General features: G+C 44.7%; 1 protein-coding gene across 1 annotated transcript in view; it reads right to left on the bottom strand.

Annotated features, from left to right (window-relative positions):
• Nucleotides 1–15,442, bottom strand: part of ALK (ALK receptor tyrosine kinase) — a 248,482-nt gene that overhangs the window by 60,998 nt on the left and 172,042 nt on the right. The window contains 1 exon segment of the mRNA XM_029593009.1: nucleotides 2,068–2,158. Coding sequence (XP_029448869.1) covers nucleotides 2,068–2,158 — 91 coding nt within the window.

Below are 15,442 nucleotides of genomic sequence, written 5' to 3' on the forward strand. Positions count from 1 at the left end.
ATGTAATGCGAATGCAAATAAGCTGATGAGCTGAAAATGCTATGCTAATTAGCTCATTAGGATATAATACTGGATAGTGTATTGAGCATTAATACCTGAACCTGTTCATTTCCCTGCTGGTGGTGGCCTGCATTATCATGCACCAATGGACCGGTGCTCCACCCCCTGCTGCAACAGTAGTGATCAACTGGGGCCTTCTTCCTTCCAACGTCAGCCAATAAACAATGACTTCTGGGCTTTGCGCAAACCCCCCCCACACACACACACTCCAGCCCCTGAATAATGATTGACATCCTTGGCCTCCCACTTGGGAGGGGTCTGAGACTCCCACTTGGCAGTCTCAGACCCCTCCCCCCAAAACAAGCCTGAACTCCAGGCCTTCTTCCTTCACCTAAAGTCACATTGGCCTCAGTGGCCCATGGCCTCCCCCATCACATATCTCTCCAGATTCCCCCAGAATCTTTGCCAGCAGGAAGGGGAATTGGTTTTCCTGCTGTTGGCTGTAGCAGCAAATTCAAAATGGTGCTGAAGACACTCTGACCCACATGGCAAAGCAGAAGGTAGTGTTTGTTTTGGGCAGAGGCGAGGTTCACGGGTTGAGATACCCAATTATGGTCCTAGGTAGTTTGTGGGTGGGGGAGGGGGAGGTTTCCCTGCACTAACACTTTGGGTCGGTGAGCATGGAGAGGTACAAATCACAGCCTGCATTAACACGGATGCACTGTCTTTAACATGGCCATGGTGACACTGGCACATCCTGCATATCAAGATGTTATACTTCAGGCATTAACGCCTGATGTAACCTGCATTTCAATGCCAGTTTTAATCCCAATTTGTACACAGACCCCCACGGAGTAAATGTAATATTGCAGAACTATAGCAGGACTATGGGATTACTCAGTTTGTGTAGCTCACTAATGAAAATTATTCAATAAAGAGTTCTGATAAATTTGAAAAGAAAATAATATCAAATGACTTATTAGCAGTTAGTGAAGAGCTGTAATGACTCGGACCGAATCTTTTAAAACGTCAGCAGCAGGTGCCTGTATATTTCTTATGCACATTTCATGCAATACACAAAAATGAAGCAGTCATTGAAAGGTGGGGCTGGGAATTATTTCAAGAAGTCACCCAGTGGTCATTTTCTAAAACTGGTTGAGGCCAGTGGTGGCCTCTACCTTGCACTCTAGTTGCAATGGAGAAAAGAAAGTGAGTTAAAAAAAAGTTTCATAACAGAGACAAAAGGTTCCAGGAAATCACCAGTGAGAACCATCTGGTCCAGCCACTTTTCTCCAGGCAGGTTCAATTTTACCAAAACCCTCACAAACAGATGTTTGACTTCTCTGCTCTTAAAAAAAACCTGCCCTAGTAACCTGTTCCTGTGCTTAGATACCATTAGGATTAGAAAATTCTTTCTAAATTTTATCCTCAGTCTCCCTTGCTGTAATTTCAAGACCATTGCTTCTTGTATTATTTTGTGTGGATATTGTGAAACGAGCACAAAACGCCACTACAGGTCCCGGATACAAACGATATTATCCATGCCAAATGTGGATGGTATAATGTGGGGGGGAAAACGGTGCACCAGAAATTAAGGGCAAAATAAACTTCCACAGCAGTCGAATCCAGTCTGATTCTATTACCAAGAATACTTTCTTCAACACAGGGGAATAAAGGTAATGAAATAACCGAAGAAGGAGAATTTTTTTTCTCTCTGAATTGTTAGATATTTTGCTTTGCTTTCAGAATAAAAGTATCAGTGACTAACAGCGTTCCCCTTGCTGGTTAGTTCATTGCCTAGTGTTTTCCCCTATTGTCTTAATCAGCAGTGCAGTTCCAGCATTCAAAAACTCTGCAGAGTAGCACCTAATGCAATAGCAACGCGATGGCAGAAATTCTTTGGTAAACAGTTCATGTCATCACGCTTAGCCTTATCTATTTTACATTATCTTTATGCCACTGTATTTTATTAAGGAAGGTTATGTTCTAGGTAGCCATTATAAATGACAAAATCAAATAGAAGCCCTAATGCAATAATACTACCTGTAATCACTTACTGGTACTTACTTTCACAGCTACTTTCAAGGGATTGGGATCACTTGGGGTCGTTGACACCTGACCCTCATACACTTCACCAAACGCTCCATGGCCCAAGCCCCTGCATAAGAAAAAAAAAAAAAGAAAGCCCCAACACTCATTAACTTATGTTTCGGTAAAAAGCAGTAGGTCCATTTAATTACAGCTATTGATCCCTCCTCCCACCCCACTGCCAGGAGTTGTACCTTCAAAGACTGCTGCTGCTGCTTACGGGTGCCTTTTACACTGTGACACGGGGAACCCTGGCTTGATTTTGCCTTTGAATGCTCGGTGGGTTATGCATAGGGACTTTCAGTTTCAGTTTTTATTGCATTTTCCCTGGGAATTTATCAATTTATGGTAACAAACAAAAGTGGGAGAAAAATCACTGTTCCCAGTTACACAGCAGCTCTGTGGCCCTTCCCCTTGTGTGAGGGTATTCAATGGCGACCTGCTAAAAACAGAAACTAATGCAAGTGATTGCTCTGGCAGCGGCTGCTCTGGCTTCACCTTTATCGATTCTTCCTGTCTGACCACGCCTGTCTCTGCGATTGCGTTTTTTTTTTTTTTAACTCATCCTGGATGCATTTTAGGTTCGCCACTAATTAGTCTCCCAGTTCTATTCTGGTATTAGGGTCAGTTCAGACTCTACACGGAACGAGATATTGCAATGTTTAATGGATTTGGCAGAAATAGCCAAAAGCGGTCTGGGCTGGCAGAGGCACAAAGTTTGCACAGTTGTAACAATTTCTGGTAAAATGCCCGAGATAGTTTCACCGTGCAGCGATGAGGCATTTGTGCCTATGGTTTGTCCAAATTCATCGAACGACTGTAGCTTCACAAACACAAAACAAATTCATCTATGTGTTCAGAAATATTCTCTAGATCCTAGACCACGTGAATCTTGGTGAACAGCAATAAACTTTCACCAATTATGATTGGTTGTTTTGGGGTTTTTTTTAGTGAATATTAAGGAGGTCTACTTGACTAAGGAATTTAAGAATATTAGGCCGCATTCTGTCTCATCTTCACGCAAGAGAAGTACAGGAGCCTTTGCACATTGTGATATTTTTAAAAGACCAACGAAGATCACGTGATGCGGATGAGCAGGGAGTGAGGTGCCTTCCTCCAGCTCTGGGTGCCATCTCTGCATTTCTGATAAATTACAGCATGGCCCTGTGACCTAAGAGGACTTAATTGATTCAATCATGTGGTAAAAGCAGATGGGAAAAACTGTTGTAATAGCCATGAGGACAATCAAACTATCAAAAGACAAAAAAAAAACAAACAAAAAAACTACCCCCCCCCCCCAACGAGTTAAGGAACAAAATAAGAGAGAACACGATGGCGGATGAAACGACAAGCTTGCAGGCAGCGCTGACAAATGAAGCGCTGCTGCTGCTGAAGGTGACCCTGGTGAGTGGCTACTGCGTTGGAGTATGAGAAAACGGGAGCAGTTAGCGGAGCCATAGCTGAGCCAGGGAAACGGCTTTGATGAAGTGAAAAAAGCGCAAATACAATCCAGCTAATGATCAGGCATATGAACAAACGAAATGCAACGAAATGCAACCCGCATGAAATTCCAAGAATGAATAAAAAAAAAAAAAGCACTCGGAAAGCAAGGTGGATGGCTTGGTATTCTGGGGTCGGTCGCTGACAGCGCTTTAAATGTGTAATTTAGCATTAGAACACTCCCACCTTCCAGCTTTGGTTTGTGGGGCAGCATTCCTCATGGCGTTTGCTCATTTTACCAATGTAATCACAAAATCAGCTCTCGTCTCCCCGCCCAACAGTTCTGCACATTCTTAGTTCTCCTTTCGTAAGGCCCAAAACTTGATTGCTCAGTATCAAGGCGATCCTTATTTTTCAGCGTTAAATTGCATTACTGAGATAGCAATTTAATTTCTGGAGATCGCTGCCGCAAGGATTAGGTTTGGGGATTGAAGGTTGCTGGTTTAGCTTGTGGCATCAAAACTCAAATGAATTCACTAAAAAAATCACAACTTGTTTATGTTTTTGATGTGGAAATTGAATGTGGCAGACAAGCGACAAACTAAGCATTCTATATTAGTGACTGGAAAAGCCGCTGCTTAGAGAAATTGGGTTGGACAGTATGATCGGCATAATTTCATTTGATGGAGCACACAAGATTGAGAAACAATGTGCAAAATCTGCCACGACTAACATAAGTAGCTGGAGCATTCAATTTTGTACCAAAGCCTTGATACTACAGGTGTATAGGAAATGCCCTGAAATCAGATTTGAAGAAGACAAGATGCCAATTTTCCAGGACTTTTCAAATGCAGTGACGGCTGAGAGGAAAGAGTTTTCTATTTGCTCTGACCTCGTACAAAGACATCAGTACTGGTGACAACTGGAGAGGGATATTTTCTGATTTTAGAAGACTGGGCAGAGATACGCTACTAAAATAGTAAACTGAGGCAACATTATGGATATAGAAAAACTACAATATGACTTGCTCGATAAGGGACAGATTTTCAAAGGGTTATGCGCGTAACCCCCGAAAAGCTGACCCTGCGCGCGCCGAGCCTATCTTACAAAGGCTCGGCGGCATGTGCAAGCCCCAGGACGTGCATATGTCCTGGGGCTTTCAAAACAGGGCAGTCCAGGGGCGGGGCCGGGGTCGGGGCAGCAGTTCGGGGGCGGTCCGGGGGCATGGGCCGAGTCCTCCAGCACAGCGGCCTGTGCTGGGGGATGGCGAGCCGGCGCGCGCAAGTTATACCTAAATCCCCCCCCCCACCGTTTTCAAAGGTGGGGGGGGGATTTAGTTAGGGCTGGGGGTGGATTAGATAGGCGAAGGTAGGGGAAGGTGAGGGGGGGCCGGAGAAAAAGTTCCCGCCAAGTCCGCTCCGATTTCAGAGTGGCCTTGGAGGGAATGGGGAAATCCATCGGGGCTCCCCTCGGGCTCGGCATGCGCAAGGTGCACATGTGTGCACCCCCTTGCGTGTGCCGACCCCAGATTTTATAACATGCGCATGGCAGCGCGCGCATGTTATAAAATCGGGCGTAGATTTGTTCGCTCCGGTTTGCGCGAACAAATTTATGCCTGCGCATAAGTTTAAAAATCTGGCCCTAAGGGTTTTAAGCTAGGCCAGATATGGGGACCGTACCTCACATACTACAAATTGGATCATCTGTAAAAGGTTATTCACATGTATTTCCATATATACAATTTTCTTCGACAAGATCCTCCCCTAGTGGTAAGGATTGTAACCAAACCTGGGTCGTTTGGTTCTTTTATCTCTTTTGACCCTTGATTTAAGTTTTTATTTCATTGTAAGTTATTGCTGCTGTGGCCTGTACATTGTTTTGTATGCCTGAAAATGGTTAAATGAAAAGATACAAAATAAAAAACAGTAAACTGAGGCCAACCAGCACACGGGTGAGGGATTAAGTGAACTGCGATATTGACAAGGCAGCAGTACCAGTTTGAGCATGTAAAGAGACATGTGATTATGTCTGCAGAAGGAACGATGAGAATTGTTAACTAAAAAGAAGACTTCATTTGGAATACAGATAATGGAGACTTTTAGGGATAGATATTCAGAAATATTTGTCTAAAACTTATTCGGGTATATTCAGCCGGTGAAATATAATGGACTGAATAAGATTATGAGTGTGACAAGGTTTAATATTTGTCTCAATGCAACAATGAAATGGCTGCTGTCATTTAAACTCAAACTGAATCTCAAGCAGTCTGAATTCTTATGGATTATTCAGGGAAGGATGTTTGTAGTTTGGGAGTGAAGGATGCTAACCCGAATATGAATTGCCAGATTTCAACGGTGGTTAGGGGTGCCTTTTGTCATCTACGAAATGTTTGTCCTCTTTGGGCCATGCTGGATACTAGAGACTTGGCAACTCTTATCCACTCATTGGTGATGAGCTGGGTGGATTACTGTTATTCCTCGTTCCAGGGCATACCCGGATTATCTTTGTTAAAGCCTGCAGTTGATTCAGTACGTTGCTGCTAGATGACTTATTGGGACACTATATCAACCTTCATTGGCTCCAAGTGCTCCATTTTAACTTCTGCTCCAGAAGTTAAAATGTAAAATGTTATCTATTCAGTGTCTTTGGGGTTTAGGACCAGGAAAGATAACTTTCAATCAAAGATCAAGTTGTTTAGTATCTTTCTTCGTTGGGATCGTTTCATTCCTCTGTATTTTGTTTTTCCCTGCATCATAATTAATAATTACACCTCTGTGTTGCCTTGAAGGCAGTCCATATTGTTACTGTGGAAACAGAACTAGTATTATTGATTTGGAAATATTCCTCAATTGTTCTCTCCACTAAGTTCTTAAATTCTTCCTCTTCTAATAATCTGGTGTTAAACCTCTACATGGGTGTCTTAATAGGCAATGGGATTCCACAGGAATTCCACAGATACAGCAGCATGATCAGGCACCACAATATCTTGGCTATCATAGAAACATGATGGCAGAAAAAGACTATACGTCCTACAGTGCAATAGCCAGAAATTAATTTTTGGGGGGGGGGCCCCGAGGTTAACATGGCTGGGCAGTTGTGATAGACATCTAGGCCCTACTATTTGTACTCTTATCAAAAAATAATGCCTTAGGGCCAGATTTTCAAAAGGTTACACACGTAACCGGCCATACGTATGTTGGGCCTATTTTCAAAAGGCCCGGTGACGTGTATGTATGTCCCGGGGCTTGCAAAAAGGGGAGGTCAGGGGGCGGGGTCGGGTGTGGCCAGAGGCCTCCGCACGGCCGCTGTGCTGGGGATATCGCGCCGGCAGTTGGCCGGCAGAAGTAAGTTTTGAAACCAAAAAAAAAGAAGACAAAAAAGGTAGGGGGGAAAGGGCGGGGGAGGTAGGGGAAGGGAAGGTGCAGTAGGGAACGGGGGAAAGCAGCGTGCACGCATGTTATAAAATTGGGCGTACATGTGTGCGCGTCGGGTAGCACACATGTACGCTGTTGCGCTGGCGATGGAACGGAGCGCAACTGGGAGCTCTCCAGCGTGGGACGAGGAGAGTGTGCACCCTTGCGGTGAGGACGATCCAAGTCTGGGAGGCAAGGAAAGTCCATGAAGACTTGGAACAGGCATGAAGACCAGCCTCCGGGCTGTGAAGGGCACCTGAGGGTCTTGCTCGCCCCCTCTCTGTGTCTGTGCCCAAGTCTTCAAGGACTTTCGTCGTCTACATCTACTCCAAGTCTTCAAGGACTTTCTTCATCCACGTCTACTCCAAGTCTTCATCCACGTCTACTCCAAGTCTTTCTTCATCCACGTCTACTCCAAGTCTTGGAGTAGACGTGGATGAAGAAAGTCCTTGAAGACTTGGAGTAGATGTAGACGACGAAAGTCCTTGAAGACTTGGGCACAGACACAGAGAGGGGGCGAGCAAGACCCTCAGGTGCCCTTCACAGCCCGGAGGCTGGTCGTGAACCACGCTGTCCTCCACGCACCCTACATAGCCCGATTGCTGGTCGCGATCCACGTGGGAAGCGGGACTGACTCGGAAGGTCTCATAGCACAGGAGTGAAGCAACCCCTCGGATCCTCCGGAGTCGGGACTGGATTCAGGAGCAGATAAAACAAGGAACTCAGATTAAAAGCAAGGAATCTCCGGAGGCACAGGTTGATCAGGACCTGGAGCATCAGGACCGTGATGAGACATCAGACATCAAGACTGGAACGGAATATCAGGACTGGAACAGCACATCAGGACTGGAACCATGGGTGAAGATCAAGGAAGCCAGGCAAAAGCTGGAGACGAGGATGCTTCAGCAAGGGACTTAGCCCCTTGCTGAAGCAAGGACTGACTGGCAGAGAAGCCCTTTTATAGGGCTAGAAGAAGGCAACTCCCTGGGAGGAGTCCAGGAGGAGCACACCTGGCTGGCCCTTTAAATCTGGTGAGGAGCAGCGGGCCCGCCCCTAGAGGAAGCTGGGCAGGACCCTGGACAGCGGCCATGCTGCCACTGAGAAGGCGGAGAGCAGGAGGAGCTGGAGAAGGGCCAAAGGCAGGCCCCGATGAGGAGTGGCGGCGTCCGGCCACCGGAGAAGGAGTTGGGGTCGGCCCCAACTGCAGCCGAGGTCAAGGATGAGGCCTTCCCGGGCCGTGGAGCGCAGACGACGTCGGCAGCTCCAGGTGCAGGCAAGGCAGGTGCTTCTGCGGCCTCTGGGCCGTGAAGGTAAGCGCCTCCTGTGGCACAGCCACGGGAGGAGCGCAACATACACCACGCGTGCTGTTTTGAAAATCTACCCTTAAGAGTGCATCTGATAATGGATTTCTAAGTAGTTTCATCATGAGTGATGCTTTAAAATATTTTAATTCTATTTTTTTGTTGCTTTTGACACCTGACAAATTACACAAAATCTATCCCACAACTGATGCTTCATGTTGGTGTTTATGTGGTAACAGTGGACCCTTTTCCCATATTTGGTGGGAATGTAATTGCATTCATTCTTACTGGGATGGGGTAATAAATTTGATTCAGCAAGATGTTAATATCTCTTTACCAAAGCTCTCTAAAATATTTTTGCTTTCCATCTAGCCTTCTGATATTCCTATGAAAAACCTGAAACTGGTGTTATAAATGAATGTTTTATTTAATTATTTATTTTAAGAATTTGTATCCCGCATGCTCCATTGTTTGTAACGGGTAACTTATGTACATGCATAATAATCAGACACACAATCAAAAAAAACCCTTGTTTAACGGTTCTTTAAATAGTTCTTCCAGTTTGATGTCTGAATATTCTGTTTGTTGTACATCATATCAAGAGATTTTCTTTAATCTGTAAGGCAATTCATAAGTGTTCCTAAATAAAGAAATAGAATAACTTAACAGACAATTACAAATAAAATACCGAGATTGTCAAAATCAGTAGCAATGCATAAATCAAGGAGGATAAAGCTACAGATCAAATGTCCTCAAATGCAAGCTGAAAGAGGTAGGTTTTTAGCTGTTTTGGTTTTTTTTTAAAGGACTTCAGACAAATTGTTTGTCGAAGTGCTTCTGACAAAGAATTCCATAAATGTGGACCAGCAATAGAAAATGCATGGCCACAAGTTTCTCTAAGCCGCAGAGAGCAGAAAGACAGAATTTCAAGTAAGCCTCTATCCGCAGACCTGAGAGATCCTGGTGGTTGATATAGCCAAAGAGGCCACTTTGGTGTTGATGACTTTCTGACTCATTGTCAGAACCTTGTATTTCACTCTCCACTGGATGGGTAACCAATGGAGGGAGACCAAAATTGGAGTAATGTGTTCATTCAACTTTAATCCAGATACAAGACGAGCTGCCGAATTTTGAATCAATTGTAATGGACTTGTCAGGGAAGCTGGCAGACCAAGATAAGAGAGCATTTCAATAATCTAGTCTTGATAGCACCAGGGTCTGAAGAATGGACCAAAGGTTCTCAACCAGCAGAAAAGGTTTCAGCCGGCGTAACATCTTTAGTTTAAATAATGATGATTTAGGAACTTCTTGAACATGGGAGCCATTGACAAGCATCTAGAATCACACCAAGATTAATTGTGGACAGATTGAAAAATGGGAATATTTTGACCATCAAAACAAAAGACAGTGGGATGATCTGACACAGGATTCCAACTTAGTATGATCAGTTTAGTTCTCTTCATGTTGAGAAGGCGTTTGTTATTGTAGAGCCATTGTTTAATAGTGGAAAAATAGATAGTGGCAAGATTCAAAACTGTAGGTCAAGAAGTGGTAATCGGAAAAAGGAACTGCACATCCTCAGCATACATCTTGTAACTGAGACCCAAACCAGCTAGCATTTTACGTGGAGGGGGTAATAGAAATGTAGCCAGATGTGAGATTTGCTGCTGTTTGGAGAAAGGTGAATCTTCCTTCCAAGCTGGCTCTTAATAAACGTATTGGGAATGTTTTGTATAGGGGGAAACTAACTGCGCTCCGTAAGGAATCGCTTCCAAATTTTCTTAGTATTTGGGAGCCGCATCTAAGTTGTTGTGACAAGCAGCCCTAATAGGCCTTGCTGTTTGACGGATATATGGCCTTTTGCTTCAGTAATTGGGTTTTCTGTCCTGATTGTGGGGTGGGGTGGAGGTTGGATTTTATATTGGAAAATTATGGACCATTCTATATGTAAAAGCGGTTGTGATTATTTTGTTATGTTTCAGGGTTAATAAAAATTGATTTAAAAAAAGATGTCATCTTATAGGTTTAAGATTGCATCTCTAAACAAAAAAATGGTTGGAACAGCTAAGTAAAACCATCTTAAATTTTACTCAGAAAAGAGGGTCCAATGTACGTGCTTCTGCAGGAGATCCACCGTAACTGTGCAGAGTCGCTTAAGCTGAAACAGGATTAAGTGCTGGATGGTGCACTTTTGCCAGCTGTGCATAAGAAAAATAAGGTAATAATCCTCATTTTAAAAAACCCCAAAAACCTGATATATAATTGATTACTCAGCAATCAGATAATGAGGGGAGGTGGGTACAAGTTATTTTAATGCCATAACAAGAAAAGCTCAAAGCACTGATTCTCCTGAGTTCTGGGAAGAGCTCCTTTTAATAGCAGGGGGAGATTTTAACTAGCATTTGGCTGCAATTTTGGACGGAAGCAAGGTATCCAGAATATGTGCTGCCAAAGTTGTGCACATGATTCATTCGATAATCCAAGAACGGGGATTGGTGGATCCTTGGAGACTCCTAAATCCCTGTGGGAGGGAATAGAGCTTGCATTTGGCCCCCACATAATACTTACACTAGGATTGATTGCTTTTTTATCTGAAAAATCCCTGATTTTGAGCACGTGACAGCTGATATAGAGTTTGATGGAGGCATTTAAATACTTGAAAATTATCAAAGTAAGGATAGAACTGGTTTTGTTCCAAACTGTATCGGAGATCAAAATGTAACACAAACGACCGATACAAATTTGTAAATAATCCCTGAAAATTCAGACGCTGTGAGTGGTGGTTAAGCAATGTCTTCTATTATCATGACCATCATAATAGGCTTCATCGTGTGAGCTTTCGCGTATTTGAACTCAGCCTTATTTATAATCATAGGTCATTACAGTTCTGGATTCAACTGCGATGTTAGCTTGTACTTTTTTTTGAAAATTTTTTACTGCACATAAAATTCAATTCTTGAAGTGTAAAATCTATATCGTGCTAAAATACCGCACTTATCTTTAAACACTTTTCACATCATTCGTAACGGTCTTGCTGAAATCCACCAGCTTCTTGTGGATTTCAGCAAGACTACCAGGGTTTCCACACAGAGGAGGCTGGCCTCTTTCAAAGGAAAGGAGGCTCCGGAATGAGGAGGTCTTGGGATCAGGATGAAAGGGGTTAGACTCAGGAATAATCTATGGAAATATTTCTTTAAAGAGGGGGTGGTGAATGCATGAAACCCCCCTCCCTGTGGAGGTGGTGGAGACAAGGACAGACTCTGAATTCAAGAAAACATGGGAAAAGCACAGATGATCTCTGAGAGAGTGATAGGGATTGTAAACAGGCCCAGTGCTACTGGGTGTGCAAACCATGCACTTGCATGGAGCGGCACACCCAAGAGGGCAGCAGACAGGGCCCACCAGGAGCAGCGAGAAGCCCATGCGGCTGCCAGTGGACCCCAACCCACCGGCGTAAGAAGATGAGAGAGATCTGCACAGTGGCTGAAGAAGATACAGATTTTCAGATACTTGAAAGGTTTTAATGATCCAAAGGCAACGACAAACCTTTACCATAAGAAAAAAATCAGCAGAACCAGGGGTCACGATTTGAAGCTCCAGGGAGGAAGATTCAGAACCAATGTCAGGAAGTATTTCTTCACGGAGAGGGTGGTGGATGCCTGGAATGCCCTTCCGGAGGAAGTGGTGAAGACCAGAACTGTGAAGGACTTCAAAGGGGCGTGGGATAAACACTGTGGATCCATAAAGTCAAGAGGCCGCCAATGAAGTGTGGGTGACTCGCCAGAATGATGGCTACTGCCTGGAGACAATACCTTTATTCAATAAACATACACATGGTTACTGTGACTCCAACATCGCTCTAAGCTTCAACAGCAAGAGGAAATGTGGAAAAAAGGATTTGCACTCACAAAGACGGGAGTAGCTGGCTTGTTACGGCGGTTACTACCCCAAACCAAATAAGCCTGATACTTCACTTTCAATGCATATCCAGCATAGTTCTCTGCTTCAACGGCAGGGGAGAAGAAAAAACTGATACTTCACACATCCAGCAGAGCTCTCCGCTTCAACGGCAGGGGAGAAGAAAAAAAAGGGTTCGCACTCACAAAGCGGGGAGTAGCTGGCTTGTTACGGCGGTTACTACCCCAAACCAAATGTACCTGATACTTCACTTTCGATGCATATCCAGCATAGCTCTCTGCTCCAACGGCAGGGGAGAAGAAAAACAACCAATAAGGGCTGTATAACATAGTCTGGGAAAAAACAAATGAGCATGGGTGTAGCTTGCTTATTGCGGCGGTTACTACCCCTACTACCCCTAACTAATCAAGCTAGATATTTCACTTGGATGCAGCTCCATCACTGCTCTCTACATTAATGGTGGGGGAGGAAGGGAAATAGAACCAAGAGCTAAGAGAAATAGATAAGTATGAGAGAAAAAATGTGTGAAGCTTGCTGGGCAGACTGGATGGGCCATTTGGTCTTCTTCTGCCGTCATTTCTATGTTTCTATGTTTCTATGTAAGAGGGAGCTCATTTTGCAGCTCCTCCTTGTGTGCTGGCCCCACAGTAAATCCTCGCGGTGCTAGCACTTCCTGTATGCTCATCATGTGAAGCACGAGATGAGCATACAGGAAGCGCTAACATTGCGGGACCGGCTGACACATGAGGAGGAGCTGCTGGAATGACTTCAGCAATGGTGCAAGCAATCTTATCCTCTCCCAAGGAGTAAGGCATGGGTAGTGGCGGCAGCAGAAGACGCAGAAGAGGAATAAGAGACCCATGGTCTCGGCCTCCGTAGAGGTTGCTTTTATGTGTGAATTGGAGCTTGGGGAGGAGATGGGTGTGTGTGTGTGTGAATGGAAGCCTGCCTGCCTGGGATTGGGGTGGGTATATGTGTGTGAGAATCGGAGCCTGGCAGGGATGGGTGTGTGGGTGTGTGTGAATGGAAGCCTGCCTTCCTGGGATTGGGGTGGGTATGTGTGTGAGAATCGGAACCTGGCATGGTTGGGTGTGTGTGTGTGTGAATGGCTACCTGCCTAGGAGGGATGGGTGTGTGTGTGAATAGGAACTGGCATGGGGGTATGTATGTCAATGGTAGCCTGCCATGGAAGGGGAATGTCAAAAAATGTATGTCACTCCCACCAATCCATGACAAGCTCAAGGTGACTGGAAATCAATCGTTTTCGGGTATGGGAAGAGAGATATTTTTCTCTTCTTGCTTTAATTAGGTGTTTGATGTATCTGCTATTTTGAAATATTTTATTGTTGTTTGGAAATGTTTAAAATGTATTATATGAGTTCTTAATTATTGGATGTTATTCTATTTGTCATCTGTTTGACAATATTCTTTTTCTTGGTATGGTTTATTGTAATCGATTTATATTTCTTGATTTTGTTTGATGATTGATGAGGACTGGTGATGTTTGTGTTTTTCCATTGCTTTATTGCATACAGCGTTTGGCTTGAGGCAGTTTCCAGTTCAGTTTCTATCTACACATTTCTATTTATAGTTTATGGTCTCTTTATTCTGTATTTGGTGAGGGTCTGTCTGTGTTCTGCATCTGTAAGAGAGGTGAGGGATTCTGCTAGCATGCAGGAATTTAGAGCAGACTGGTTTGTTCTGCTAGCCCAATAGGAGGTGCTTTAGGACCTGGTATAATATTTGCATTTTCATAGACAGGGTTGTTCCTCTTTGAGTGCTGGCAGTTAGTACTGTTGTGGTATGAGAATTTTACTATATTGCTGTCATTCAGTTTACTCAAGGCTGTCCACGGACCAAACCCATACCTAACACTCATTTCAATAGGCCTAATACGGGTTCCAAGTGTCTTTTTTTGCAGGGTTTTACACCACAGCAGAGCATGTTTTTCTGTATAACAAGTTGGTACCAGCTACAGGTCCCAGCCAGCTCCAATTTTATGTACTGGTAGGTGGGGAAGGAGCACCTGGGGATCATTCTTGCTTTGGACCTGTGGATAGGGTAAAATAGGTTCATGAAACTGTGTCAGTTTTGACAGTTTGGATCCTCGGAGGGAGAGGGCTTTTTTTTAGCAGCAACAGGGGGTCTGGGACAGAGTGTGAGACTGATAGTTTCTATAATGTGTTGGTTACTGGGGAAGACAACAAAAATGTTATGTTAAAAAAAAATAGAAGGGGGGGTCAGCACAGCACTTTTTCATACAGGGCATCAAAAATGTTAGCACCGGCCCCGATTGTAAAGCTGAATACTTGGTGTGGAGGACAGACTAGATAGGACGTCAGTGGCATAGCCACGGGTAGGCCAGGGTGGGTAGTGTTCAGGCCCACCCACTGAGAGTTACCCAGCACCTGAGAAGAGAGGCCTGATACAGGGCCATCGCAAAACTCATCCTACGTGGCTCGAGGCCTGGCCTGACCTGACTTCTGCAGGGCCATTGTGGAGCTCATCCCGCGCAACCTGAGAAGAGAGGCCTGACCATCCCAGTTCCATCATGGAACTCAACACGCATGGCCAGAGAAGAGGCCTTGCAGCAAGGAGGCCCGGAAGCGAGGGAGAGGCCCTGACAGAGTATATATGTGTGTGTGTGTGTGTATGTGTTTGTGTATGTATGAGAGAGAGACAGACAGAATGGGAGTGAGAAGCATCTATGTGTGCATGTGTGTGTGAAAGAGCATGGGAGTGAGAAGCCTGTGTATATGTGTGTGTGTAAGAGCGAGTATGGGAGTGACAAGCCTGAGTGTGTATGTATGAGAGAGAGCATGGGAGTGAGAAGCTAGTCTCTGTATTAAAGAGAGCATGGAAGTGAGATGCCTGTGTGTGTGTATGAGAGAGAGCATGGGAGTGATAAGCCTGGGTGTACATGTGTGTATGAAAGAGAGCATGGAAGTGAGATGCCTGTGTGTGTGTATGAAAGAGAGCATGGAAGTGAGATGCCTGTGTGTGTGTATGAAAGAGAGTATGGGAGTGAGAAGCCTGTCTGTGTATGTATGAGTGAGAGCATGGGACTGAGAAGCCTGTGTACATGTGTGTGTGTAAGAGAGAGTATGGGAATGAGAAGCTTGTCTGTGTATGTATGAGTGAGAGCATGGGTAGTGCGCACAAATATAGGCCACACGCATAGGGGCGGATTTTCAGAGCCCTGCTCGCCTAAATCCGCCTAAATCCGGGCGGATTTAGGCAAGCAGGGCCCTGCGCGCCGGTGTGCCTATGTTCAATAGGCCT

The sequence above is a fragment of the Rhinatrema bivittatum genome, chromosome 3 (genome assembly GCF_901001135.1).
Source record: "Rhinatrema bivittatum chromosome 3, aRhiBiv1.1, whole genome shotgun sequence".
NCBI classification, from domain to species: Eukaryota; Metazoa; Chordata; class Amphibia; order Gymnophiona; family Rhinatrematidae; genus Rhinatrema; species Rhinatrema bivittatum.